The sequence below is a fragment of the Lissotriton helveticus genome, chromosome 7 (assembly GCF_964261635.1).
Source record: "Lissotriton helveticus chromosome 7, aLisHel1.1, whole genome shotgun sequence".
Lineage (NCBI taxonomy): Eukaryota > Metazoa > Chordata > Amphibia > Caudata > Salamandridae > Lissotriton > Lissotriton helveticus.
This window is the reverse complement of record NC_136068.1, coordinates 1,003,816,263-1,003,830,421: the sequence shown is the minus strand read 5'-3', so window position 1 is coordinate 1,003,830,421 and position 14,159 is coordinate 1,003,816,263. Positions and strand designations below refer to the sequence as shown.

General features: G+C 45.5%; 1 protein-coding gene across 2 annotated transcripts in view; it reads left to right on the top strand.

Moving 5' to 3' along the window:
- Positions 1 to 13,811, top strand: part of LOC144769512 (LON peptidase N-terminal domain and RING finger protein 1-like) — a 172,059-nt gene extending 158,248 nt beyond the window's left edge. For both annotated transcript variants that reach the window (XM_078653646.1, XM_078653647.1), the window contains exon 12: positions 12,722 to 13,811. In XM_078653646.1, coding sequence (XP_078509772.1) covers positions 12,722 to 12,877 — 156 coding nt within the window. In that variant the 3' untranslated portion in view covers positions 12,878 to 13,811. The remainder of the gene's footprint in view (positions 1 to 12,721) is intronic.
- Positions 13,812 to 14,159: the final 348 nt, after the last annotated feature.

Below are 14,159 nucleotides of genomic sequence, written 5' to 3'. Positions count from 1 at the left end.
AAAATCCTTGGTGTCATACTCTACAAAAACTCAATCTAATCTCCCAAATCAATTCCATTGCGAAGTCTGCTCAATACCAACTGCACCTTCTTTGGGGAATTCGTCGCTTCTTCCCGGAGCAAGACCTTAAAATCCTGGTCCAATCGTTGGTCCTCTCCAGACTGAACTACTCCAATTCTCTTCTTACTGGCCTCCCCAAATGCCATCTGTCCCCCCTTAAATCTGTTCTCCACTCAGCAGCTCGTTTCATTTTTGGGGCCAAAAGAAGCGACCACATCACACCCATATTATCCACCCTCCGCTGGCTTCCCATCGAGGCAAGATCTATCTACAAGACTGCCTGTATCACCCAAAAAGCCCTGTAGTCCTCCTCTCCTCGCTACCTGGTGAATAAACTGAAACTCTCTGGATGCTCTAGACCATCACGTAATGCGGAACATGTTTCTGCTTGAACCTCCCACTTTCAAGAAGGAAAGATCGATGGCATAATCCTTTTCAGGCAACGCGGTGAGAATCTGGAACTCCCGCCTCAGCTCCGGACCACCACCACCACCACCTCCTCCCAGGCCTTCAAAACTGACCTCAAAGTTCTCCTCCTTCAAAGACATTTCCAAATTTAAGTAACGCCCTCTCTATTCTCTGAAGGAAGACTTCCATTATAGAAAATTCTATTCTCCATGACTATGGAAGTGCCTTCCCAGTGTGTTCTTGTGGTTTGAGTGTCTGCCAAGTATTGCAGCATTATCCTCCTACCTGTGTTTGGTACTCTTTTGTAACATGCACACGTCACTTTTCTCTTGTAACCCACTGTTTGCTACCTCTTACGTTTGGTTTTCGTTAGATACTTGCACAAGTGCCACCATTGCCTACGTAACGTTTGTTCTTGTGTTTGAGTGTCTGCCATTTATTGCAGTATTATACCCCTACTTGCACTTTGTATGCCTTTGTAACTTGCACACATGTCACTTTTTCCTCCTGTAATGTATCGTTTGCTACCTCTTGTTATTTTGTTTGCTCACATTTGTCACTTTGGTCTCATGTAACTTAACATTTGCTTTTGTAATTTGTTCACTTGTCATTTTCTCCTCATGTATCATTACTGTTCCTATTGTGAAGCGCTCTGACACCTTCGGGTAAAGTCCGCGCTATATAAAAACACATAAATAAATAAATAAAGGAGTGCAGGGTCTCAGGCCTGATGGAATTCTCCTCTCCCAATCATCTGCTCGATGTATGCCGACGTCACCCTACAACTCAAAATGCTTGTACTAATCTCTGCTTAACAATATAAACAGTCTGGAATCCTACCACCGACTTCAGCACTGACCTTTGTGCTTAAGAAGCCCCTTTCCAGCACTCCTTCCCTCTTTCGGATGCTTTAAACTGCTTAGTGAATACCGTATGGCTCAGTGAGTTATTCAATTCATTATACAAGAAAGTTGCAGCAGCAAGAGAGCTAGAGTGACACAACTAGCCGCAAACACTTGTTATCTTACTGACTGCAGATAGTCTCTGAAGTGTCGCCTACTGAGACCTGGGTATGGTAGCCATTTAAATATACTTTAGAATTAGACAAAGTATGTTTTTAAAACAATGTTACCCAACCTCACTGTTTATTCATTATTCATGCAAACAGCATTACTCAAACAATACATACCATCATTTTTTCACATCGTACTTTCATTCTGTGGCAAATATACTTCCATATACTTTCTAAGAAATATCTAGCTTTCAGACACAAACTGGATTTGCATCTATTTATCATGCTACACGCACGACACTCCTGCAAGGATTCCGGTATGTAAAACCCTGGCCTCCGGAGCCTACGTGCACTGCACCTCTTGAGTTTATTTTCCTTCCCCTGTCGACGGCATCTTTGATGTTTCCTGTCCTCCGCTTACTAAATCCCGGCAACCCTGCCCAGCACTGCTCTGTCTGGCTAAGGGGTCACATAACATCACGGATATTGTGTTTTTAGAATACATGGTTAAAGAGCTGCTGTGAGATTTGGGAAGTGAATGGGTAGAAATTGCACACTGATCGATCTCCTCGGAATTCCACAAACTGCATAGGTGCAGTTATTTATGCAAAACGTTCTAAAGCTTGCCTAAGCATTTGCTTCGCATTTCTAATTTGAGGCGGAGGCGCTAAAAGGTAGATATTCTGGAAAAGACATACCCATATCTACTTGCGCATCAATACATGTGGGAAGCATGGTGCCTGCTATATGAACTCTGTATCGGTGCTCTCCTTGAGGGCCACTTTGAATACAGTGCGTGTTCTCCCAGTAAAAAACTGCACACGCCATTTTGCTAGTGTGAAAGGTTGGGACAGAGTGAAAATGAGAAGAGAAAGGTTTAGAAGTTATGATGTGTTGTGCGAGCACAGGCATCTGTACTGTTTTACGTTACTTAAAGGTGCATGCCTTCAGAGGAGTGCCGGTCTCCTCGCCCTTCGCTGCTTGGGATTGGATGCCTCGCCACTTTCCTCCTCCTCGGGGGCCTGGAATAGAACTGAGAGGGCTTGTGAACTGGGTCGCCTCTAGGCGCTTCGTGGAAGGGTGATGCACGAGGCTGCCTGGGTTGTGGTCTACCACAGATGGGTTGTGTGTTTGCTAGTTTTTTCACGGATTTGTCGACTTAGGAACTGTTAAGGTCTTTAAGGTACAGCACTTTTGCTGTTTCTTGCTCACACTCACCTGCACCATTTTCATGCACAAAAACTATTCACTCTTTCATTCATACCCAGTGTGTAGTAAATGTATAGCTCTTCAATACCTATTGGCACAGCACCCAGGATACTGTGCTGCATGGCTAAACACTTCTAAGGTCAAAAGGCGAGACCTATTGGCTATGCCAATGCTTGTTTTTGTTTTATTTTGCTCGAGCCTAAGGGCATCGCACATGCGCTGCACACTCTGCGAGGCATGCTGTATTTGAGTACGCTCTTGAAGGCCCCGCTCACTCTCCGCCCATGTTTGTCATTGGCTTATGTCATTGCCCTGCGCAAATGCTGGCTTCTGATTCGTACATAGGTTTGTTAGTCCCTTCTTAGTACCGCCTCGTCTTCACTTGTAACCTCCCACGAGGACTGGCCCTTTTACTTAGGTTGTTACACGTCTGCTTTATAAGTTGGTGAGCACTATTTTCTTTAATGCTCTTCCCCTATTCCACCCACGGCATCGTAACACCCGCTTTGTTTTGAATAGTAATATATTTTTATTCAAATTACAACGCAGCCCGCTTTATAGCAGCCGGGCTTATTTAATATACAGCGCGGTCCGCATTCACTTTAGCAGCTGCGCCTATTTAATTACCAGCGCGGTACGCTTTCACTTTAGTGGCCGCACTACAGAGCTTTTGAAATGACCTATTTTTTTTTTTTAAACTATGGGTGAAAGCACCTTATGCGCCTTACTATAAAGGTTGCCACGCCCCTTTGTTTAGACACTGCTCACAGTAACCTGAATATGCAAGCAGCGTCTAGAAATGGGTCGTGGCCACCATTATAGTGGTATCGGCATTGTCATTTTCAATGCAAATAGCTTAAACGGTCGCAAATTCGAGACCTATTGCAATTAAACTGCTTGTTTCCTTTTATTGCAGTTTGACCACAGTTGGCAGTCAGGGGTCCCCAAGCACTACAGACACTTTGTTGTGCTAATTACACAGCATAACTTCCAGTCTGTGGGGTACCTCTGGCCCATGGACCTCACCCGTAGCACAGTGGTGTATGTCTTGGCTCATGTCACGTCAGTGGTGTGGATTTGCTTTGCTTTGCCCTGCCTGGGCTCCTTCTCAGCCCTTTTCCTTCAGAGCAGGGCCCTCTTCATTCAAGGGCACCTCCAATGCAACTTCTGAGTTGAATCCAGCTTCTCCCTCGAAGCAGGGCCTGGTAGCATCTCCTGGCAGAGTAGGCAAGTTGTGCCCAGGTTACTGGTACTTAACATCGCAAGAGAAGGTGTCGGGCAGTACTCCAAACCTGGAGCACAGAGGAGTCTCCTGGTGGCTACTGTTGTGAGACCCCAGTCTTTTGGTCAGTAATTCTAAGCACACCTGTTTGAAGTTTCTGTCCCAACTTTATACCCTGGGTGATGACAGACTTTGTGTATTCCAGCTGTTTGCTTGGAAAGGGGAAAAATATAGAGATGCCTAGAACTAGTCGCAGTCAGACTGATCCAGCCATGGTCTTTGTCACTAGTGTGACAAGTCCTCTACAGTACAGGAACACGCTCATAAAAAGGAGTTTGCACTTGGTGTGATCCTCTGACCACAGAACCCTGTTCTGGGTCGCACATCATATCTCGCAAAGCACACATGCATGATTGTTGTGTGTGCTGAGGTGGGGGCCAAAAAGCTACCGCTTGCTATAGGGAATTTAAAACACCGAAACGTGCTCTTGAGTTCCATGCAGGGGACCTAGTCAAAGATCTTGGATGTGAGTGATAGGATAGGATACCAACCCTTTTGAAATTAGACTCCTTGAAAATGATCAGAAACGTGGTCTTGGGTTGACTCTAGCGCCCAAGTTGAATGTCTTGGTTGAATGACATAGAGACTAGAAAACTGATGCATGACACTTGATGCATAAAATTGATGAAAGAATAAAGGAAAAATGTTCTTCTATGCCCCAAAAACACTTACTGTCTTTGTAAACCGATTTCAAAATATTGCAACTGGAATTTACCCCAGTGATTGCTCAAATGTTGTCTATTGCCTGATCACACAAGAAGAAAACAGTTTTGTAGCTGCTGCTGTCCACTTCGGATGTGCAAAACCGAACAGGCCAGCGGCCCAGGGTAGACCTGGCCCAGTGGCAAGTATGGAGATTGCTTTATTTGAATCGTCTCTGAAGGGTTGGGACGGACAGCTGTGGAATAGTGAGTGATGTGATAAGTGACTGCCTAAGATCTCTGTGTATGGCTGGAATGAGGTAAGGCCGTATCTTAATGTAGACCGTATCTCGTTCTTCCCAGTTCACTTCTAAACTGCTGCAGTTATAGAAGATCCTTTTTTTTGTTGCTGGTTGGAAGGATCTTCCTGAATTCAAGTTCTGTTTTGAAATCTCATTGTCTCCAACCCAAGTGCCTTCTGGTAAGTGCTGTAACTTATGTTGCCACATACCAGAAATCTGAGTGTTGTGGTTAAATCTGAACCCTCGCAATTTTCCCCACGTAAATTTTTCAAACCGGCTGATCCTCACTAAAGGAAAAAAATGCCTGATACTTTTCTGAGACATGCAGATTTTGGTGGGATAAGCACCGAAATTGCATGCTATGCCCTATATTTCATGCAAAACAACGAGTCGGAAATAATCACCGCTCCTAAACGCCTCAGTGTTGAATTTTATTGGGTGTGGTAATTATCGCATCTGACATCGGGGCACTGGAAATGGAGGCCATATAAAGCCATTTACGTGGCTGATCCCGATGTGTGCAAAAAGTATTACCTCAGTAGTTTGAAATTAACAGCTCTAAAAATAAGAGTTCTAAATTATTCCCTCCAAAAATAGATGCTTCAAATGCGAAAGGCTTCTGGAAGTGACGGCCTTTTCCAGTGGAAGCATATTAGGACAGCGTACACGTATTCAATTAACAAGTTGTCAAATAAAAAGGCACAGTATGTCTGTGCAAAATTTGATTCAAAATGGTTTATGGTTTAGTAATATTGACGTTGCTCCTAAAATATACGCCTGCGTATTTTCTGAGTCTATTTTACACAGCACTTTTTTTTGTAACCACTACGGGGGTTATTGAAGAGTTTGGCAAAGCCATAGAACCCCATTAAACTGGAGGTGCTCCCACCATGCCAGTGTCACAGTTCCTCCACCCTTTTTTAGAGGTGGGAAGGTACTGAGTGTATTGACGCCTGTGGACTTGGAGTTTCATTTGCCATAAACCCCCAACTGGAAAGCCCATCCACCTTAGTTCATCAGTTCATTGCGATGTACCTTCTTCTTTAGGGCAGGGTAGCTTTTTCTTGTTTTTTGTTTCCAGGAATCTGTGAGGCATGGTGACCCCGGGATGTAAAAACGCGTAATGTCCCCATTACAGATGGAGAAAGCTCCCTTCACATTGGGCTATTGTTTTTTGTTTTCTGAAGACAAACTCCCACTTTGGGCTTTTGTCTTGAGAAAAGTAACAACTTTGCTGCAAGTGGAAATCAAACATGGTGCCCATTCAGCACAGCTTCAGTGCGCTCAATGGAGATTCTACAGCAGCAGGTCTGATGACTGCGCACATGCAAGAAACTCTAAATATGGCAGGCTGCTGTCTGCCTGGAGGGCGGAGGCCAGAGCCTCACTGATCAGATTGGCTAATGGGAAGCCGGCCATACTCTAAATCAAAAATATATACTATAAAATATCTCTGTAAAAGAAGCCTTTTTCAGTGTTTCAAATTTAATGTCTGCACCTTGGTATTTTTAGGTCAAGCCTGGGCAGCTGCTCTGCGGCATGCTCTATTGAAGTATGGAATAGAAGCCCTGCCCACTCTCCAGCCCTATTTGTCACTTGCTTGTGTCCTTGCCCTTTATGAATGCTGGCTTCGGATTCGTTTATAGGCTTGTTGGTCCCTCCTTAGTACCGCCATGTCTTCATTTGTAACCTCACATGAGGACTGGCCCTTTTACTTCGGATGTTTTATGCTACCTCTTTTTTAGGTTTCGACCTGGCGAGGGGCACAGCCCCTCCCAGATCGAAAACTTTTGTTTTCAGTAGGGATGTTTGGACCGCCTCTGTTTCCAATTGGCTAGCTCCATAAATGGAGACTAGCCATTGGGAGACAGAGGCTGTCAATCGCGCTTTCTCTTGAAAACGCGATTCGGGGGCGTTTCTGGTGCTTTTTTTAAGCCCCGCCCCTTTGTCCCGGGCCGCGCTGCGATTGGCTGCCGGCCCGGGACACCCCCGTGACGTCATTCCCGGGCCGCGCTGTGATTGGCTGCCGGCCCGGGACCTGACTTGTTCTTTTCTTGTGTGACAAAAATAATTGTCGGCTTTGTACCAAGCGTTTTAAAGAAGGCACATAATATGTTTAAGGACTAGATTCCCCTCCCTCCCCCCCTCCTCCTCCCTCTCCGGTGTTCATATCCGTGCTTATATCGGTCTTGTAAAGCTGGCATATCACCAGGAGGCCACCTCGCAGCACTAGTTCATCCCTGCCCTTGGCAAAGACGCAGTTCTGGATTTAAGTGGGTCACGTTTTCTTGGGGCGAGGTTGGCTCTAAGAGAAGGGTTTTTTTCCCCCAATGCCATGCCACGGTGTCCGCCTCCCCGTGGAGGTGTGGCTGCTGGTGGAGCAGGGATCATTTCGCGTCATGGGTCGGCCGGGGCGCATCACATGACTGCAGTCTTGTGACTACCTCAGCAGCAGAGCACGGCCGCTTCCTCCGCTGCTGGGAGTTTGCCGTGAGTTTGTGGCTGCGGGTAGCTGAAACAATTAATTTGGGCAGTAGTGGCTGCGGCGCCAGCGCCTCTTAAGACTCTTCACACACACTCACACTGCTCCAATTAGGAGGAGGGGCTGCCCTCTCAGTCGATACTGTGCTCCTGTCAATCACCGTGGCACCATAGGGGCTGTGATTAAAATCCGTATGTGCCGGCGTTAGAGAGTGCCCTCATGTCCGAAAAAAGTAGAAGCGGCGGAGCAATCCGAGTCAGTGGAGTGCACTGCAAGCAGCACGAGACTCGCGTGTCTCTCATGGCCACCCGCCGCGGTGCAAGAAGGGGGAATGAAGGATGGATTGCTGCGGGCAGTTAGCTGTGCCGCGCAAAACACTATCTGAAACCTTGGCAGCTATGCATACTGATATTCTACTATTGTTGACTGCCCACGAAATTTAGAAGCAGTAATCATTTCATAAAAATATTCAATGAATGTGAGCTTGCACTTTTATTTTTAAAAACCGCAAATGTTTTGCTTAGTTGCGTTATAAATGTCAAATTTTATAAGAATGTTTCGATATCGGCGACTGTGTTTGTTGCCGTCACAATGGCTCAGGTTTATCATGGGCTTGATTACTTAACGAGAGTCCCTGCGCCGGGCGGTGTGCCCGGGGGCAGCGGTGCGGCCGGTACACTCCGGGGTGGCTGTTTTCAGATGTTAAGGCCCAGGAGTCCCAGCGGGGAGTCTCTGTGGGCTGCAGGAGATCACAACTGGCATATGCTGTACACCCAACTGGTTTACCGAGAGGAAACAGGCAATCAGTGTCAGGGAACAAAGGGGGGAGGCGGTGGAAGCGGCTAATTACCCAGAGAAGGGATGCGAGAGGCAGCGCGAGGCCCGGATGCAGTCTGGCACCACCGCACCGGGCGGGAGTGGAGGTGTGTCATGCACCAGAGGAACCAGCCACCGGCAGCAGACAGCAAAGCTGCAAAAGGCCCAGGCCGCCAAGTCACCAGCAACAATTAATTCACGCCCGAGGAACGTTTTTAACAACCGTTATCAAGGTGCGGCGCGCGCCTCCACTCACTCTCAACGAACTGGGTTATCTGTGAGAGCAGCCAACGAGGACACTCCCTGAGGTGTGATCAGTGAGGCAAAGTCTGATAAGGAAGCCCCAAAAATGAGCGCCGGTGCGAACATCAAACACTGATTCCGACCGTCAGCCCTTCCAGAAGGCAGCGCCACTTATTGACAGCCGTGCCTGTGAAAATATAATACAAATGTGCTTTTCCTGAGTTTGCGTGTGTCCCCGCCGGACCCTTTGGCAAGAGCCACACATCTTGTTTTTAAAGCAGCACTGGTACTTTAAGAAACCGGAGTTGCTTCTTTAAAAAGATGAAGGAAAAAAGGTTTCTCTATTTCATTGCATTAATATGGATGATGTTCCGGTGTCTCTTGTTAAACGTGAAGAATTAGTGAACTAAGAAGGCAAGTGAGCTGTCATGTAAACCTGCACGTGGTGCTCAAAATACCAGAAATCAACATTGTTGTCTATTAAATAAAATACAATATGAATTGCACGACTTCGATACACTATAGGTGATGTTTGTGTGCTTGACATGTTGACGCTAAAGCAACGTGCAGCACGAGGGCCGGCCGAGTAAATGATGGATGCTGAACTCTGATTTTTCTCCTGAGCACTTTAACCGCTGCTTGGCCCTCGCTCCCGTGGCCCTGGCTTCGCCCTTTTACCTCCTGCCCCCCGTGGCACCAAGGCCTTCTGGCATCGAGGCGCTTTGTCTGTGATCTGGGGGAGGGGAGCTAGTGCACTGTCACATGCTGCTGAGCAGCGAGCAGGGGGCAGGGGGCGCCGACTATCTTCAGTTACATAAACTGCAATGGAAGCTGCAGTTGAAGCCGGTACTGCAGAGTACTGTCCCCGGAGGGTGCTGGCAAGCTGCAGCACAGCTGCCAAGGTTTCATATTGCTATGTGTGATATTTTCATAATCCTGGTGTAATTATCAGAGACATTCAACGACTGAGTGACATTTTCTCGCAAGCAAAATGAAACCTATAAATATCAGAGGAAGCATTCAATTTCGTTTACAGTTCTCTTTAGCACCAGAAACGGGCCTTTGCAGACTGTTAAAACAGCAACAATTAGCGTTTTTCTCTTGGGAATGGTGCAGTCCTACTGGCAGATGTACACTTATAAGTGTGCGCCCATGCCAGCCTAGATCCACTGTACATTGTGCGAGGTGAGGGCAGGCTTACTCGCAAGTTGTTGACACATTCCAGCGTCAACAATCTATTTAATAAACCACCGTCGGGCTCACACATATAAAATGTCTGGTGTGAGGAGTTTCTGGAGCCGAGGAGCAAGGGCAGAGCACAGCAAACTGCATCCTTTGCAACGCCAGCAGTGCTGCGCCCCTTCACAAGCACAGGTCTGAATCTGAACTCAGCTGCTAAAATTATCCGCTTTAAAACCCAGATTTGCACACGTGTGCTCAATAACACACAGAGCTTAGAAGAGCACAGCACCAGCCGTGGCACTGAATGTGTGAATACTGTACACAGTCAGTCATGGGTACAGCTGTACTGTAGTCAGTACGGCCCGGGGAAGGTGGAGCGGTCAGTGCCTGGAGAATTTAACATATTTAAAGCTAGAACTGCCCTCCACGAGATCGTTACCGAGAGCAGTTAAAGACTGTGGTCGACCTCCACCGTTGTTGTTATCTGAGCCTATGCTTAGTGTACCACCTTCTCAGTCACACCACAGGAAGGGGCACTGTCTGTCGTTGTCTTTCCATACTGTGTGTGTGGGGCTGTGTCTGTGTGTGGGGCTCTGGGTCTGTGTGTTTGTGTGTGGCCTTTGCGAGAGATTAAGCGATTGGCATTGTAAATGACAATGCCATTTATTTATCTGTTTTCAAAAGCAACACATAAACAAGCATTTACAATGCAACAGTTTCACCTTTGCAAAAGTTAGAGCTGTTGGCATTGTAAATGACAACATTTTTATTTATGTGTTGGTTTTGAAAACAGATAAATAAATGGCATTGTTATTTACAATGCCAATAGCTTAATCTCTCGCAAATGTGAGACTTATTTTACCCTACTGGACGAGCTCAGCAGACAGCAATTACTACCACACACACACACCCAGAGCCACAGACACCCGAAGCCACACACACCCAGCCAGCCACACACACCCAGAGGCACACACACCCAGAACCACACACACCCAGAGCCACACACACCCAGAGAAACAAACCAATGAATACATCACTCTATGAAACAGACTTAAAGTTAGATGTACTCAATGAGTTGACTGAACACCATTTCTTCATCTGCCGCTAATAAATATTGTATTCATATTCATTAAGCATGCCCCCCTTGTTGAACAAGGGGCAGATACAACTGTGTACATTAGGCAAGAGTTCTGAAATATGTCCATCAAAGTTTATTTTTTACTCTGCACAACTACATGAAACGTTTTGCAATTTCAGTGATTCTTTGCACTATTACACAACTTTTGTTAAGTTGGTGTAGGTCTCTAGGTCAAAGGTCAGCAATTCTGATAAATAAATCTAAGAAAACGGTCTAATATTTTTTTGCTAAAATATTTCAGACAAAGGATGTAAGAAGCTGGCTCAACATGCTCTCACGACGTATTATTAACATAATGAATTTAATAAAGCAATTTTTCAGCCAGCCCAAATAATATAAAATCAATTTCTATTAAAATTAGGGAATTCGTGAAATAAGCCCCCTGTTCAAATATTGGTTTAATGAACATGAATCACAATGCAAATACTGCTAGTACCTAGCAATAAACACACTACTATTGCTGTCTGCTGAGCTCGTCCAGTAGGGTACAATAGGTCTCCCATTTGCGAGAGATTAAGCTATTGGCAATGTAAATGACAATGCCATTTATTTATCTGTTTTAAAAACCAACACATAAATAAAAATGTTGTAATTTACAATGCCAATAGCTCTAACTTTTGCAAAGGCGAAACCGTTGCATTGTAAATGCTTGTTTTAGTCTGTAAGCACTATTTTCTTTAATGAGTTTCTTCTACTTCAGGCACGACATGCTTTCCAGCAACATTCAGCGTGCCATAAGGGCTTCCACTTTCCATGCAGCCTGGGATTATGGTGCCTGCTTCTTTGAATAGGTCTCGCATTTCAAGAGTTTGAGCTATTGGCATTGTAAATGACAATGTTTTTCATGTATGTGTTAATTAGCAAAACAAATAAAAGGCATTGTCATCTTCAATGCTAATAGCTTAAACTTTTGCAAATGCGAGACCAATTGCATTGCAAATGCATGTTTGTGTATATCTTCAGATAGTTCAAATTAAAGAGTACGCTCCGAATAAAATACTATCATTCAGGGATGCTGTCACGACTGTGCCGCAGAACATTAACCAATGTTTCTTTCTCTCTTTTATTGAAAACCAATTTGGGTTCATTTCTGTTTAGTCACTTAAGGTAATATTCTTGCTTTATGTTCATGTGCTACAAAATGATATTAATCTTATTCCTTTGAGTAGACCCATTTTGAGTGATGCATTTCAGTGTAACTTTCCATGTAGTGCATTTCAACACACCACTCATCACCCTTGACTTTACACTAGTAAAAGTGTTAAAGCTGAAGAGATGTTGGGGTCCGTCTGCGCATGTGCACAGGCTGCACCACTGAATAAAGTCTGCACATTTTAAACCTCACACGTGCCACACTCTGGGCTGACGCCCTCATTGCTTCAGTGCTGAAAGTCTCTCCCCGTGCTGCCAGGACAACTCTTCTCCTGACCTCCAGGATCCTTAAATATCCACAAAAGGATCCATGAACACCTCTGCCGATGCTCCTCAGTCCTGACTTGCAGCACCCCTAGTATTTCACTGTTTCCACATACAGTTCTGCCAGGCACCTACTTGTTGGAAGGAACTACCTCCTGCTGCTGGGGCAGTCAGCCTGTTCTGCAGCATCCATTGCTTTTTGTGCCCTGAGACCCACACTCACTCACTCAATCACTCAATCAATCAATCATATCATATCATTTGTAAAGAGCACTACTCACCCATGAGGGTCTCAAGGGCGCTGGGGTGGGGAATGCTGCTACTGCTCGAAAAGCCAGGTCTTGAGGAGTTTTCTGAAGGTCAGCAGGTCTTGGGTCTGCCGTAGGTGGATGGGGAGGGTGTTCCAGGTCTTGGCGGCGAGGTGGGAGAACGATCTGCCACAGACTGCTTTTCCTGCATGCGCCTGTGTGTGCTCTGTTATTGCTCCTTTCTCTTCCTTGTAATGTAAAGCTGCTGTTCCTCTCTTCCAGGCTTCCCCTGATGGACCTGCCTGGTGTTGGTGGTTGCTTGCCATCCTTCCACTCGATCCAACATATCAGATGATGATTCTTTCAATGACTTCCTTGAAGGACCGGCTGACGCACATGAAGCACATCCTGTCTGTCTTTACCCAGAGCCAGACCTAGGCATCAGCAGCTCTCACCTCCGCCTGGAAGTGACTCAAGGCCTAAGCACTGCTACTTGGAACCTCATCAGTTGAAGCCTTGCATTTGCTTTTGTTTGTTTATCAATGTGATTCTCTAATTCATGAATGTCAGGCCATTGACCTTAAAGAGTTGCACAGTAGAGGTGATGGCGATGTTGTACCGTCCAGCCTGTTGTTGTGGGGTGAGCTAAGTACACCCTCTCTTGGGCACTGAACATAAGCCAGCAGGGTTTTGAATCAAAAGCCACTTTTGAAATCTCAATGAAAGCCATAGGCGGGTGGGAAGAGAAAGGAAAAAGCAGCACTGCACATGAAGTGAGGAGGTTGCATAAGGCAATGATGCAGCACCACACAGGAAGTGAGGTGGTACCTCGCCGTGAATGAAACACCGCTGCGTCACGTGGGATGTGGTCCAGTGCCACACAAGAAGTACATTGTGAGAGCTGGCAAAAATAGAAAACCAAGATGTCTTAAAATCTGGCAGACTGGAACGCTTACTAATCTGCTTTTTTTCATTTTATTTTCTCTCTGTATGGGCTCTGTTGTTTCTACTCCCATTTTCACAGTTTGAGTACAGAATCGTGCCCTTCCTGCACATCCACGTTCAAAGAAGGCAGTTCTGTCAGTCTGAGATTAGTGCAATGGACTGATTGTCACTGGTGTATGAAAAATGGAATATTAACATACCCTCACTCTGTGCACTGACTACTGCCTGTACTCTTGCTTTTTGGGTGTACTTGAGGGACATTTGTTTATTTCGGATAATGATAGTTCCGCGTTTGTTGGCACTCTGAGTGGTGAGTGGCTTTAGGACTACCCACAAAAATAATCATGTGCCAAAGTGCTTGCACCTCAAGCTTTCTACTAGGATTTGGGTAACATTCTTTGGTTTATTAAAATATTGTTGACCTCCACTCTGACTTTTGTGAGAAAATATTCCTCCTGCAAACATGGATTGGTTTTCTGTTGCAGGATTACTTTGATGCTGACCAAGATCCCAGACCTGGCAGGAAGGGCTCCTCTGTGCACCCAGAAGGAATATTTCTATAGTATAAATTAGAAAAACAAACAGATGATTTCTAATTTGGTGCTAACCTGCTCCATGTGTGTTGCATTTCTAATGATACAGATTCATCATTGGAGAACATTTTTACTGTTAAGTTTCGAAAAGCACATTTTCAATTTTGTGTGAAATTTACTCTGATTACAGCCCTATTACTTCAAGTTGATTCCTGGCCCTTTGAATTGTCACCTATTTCAGT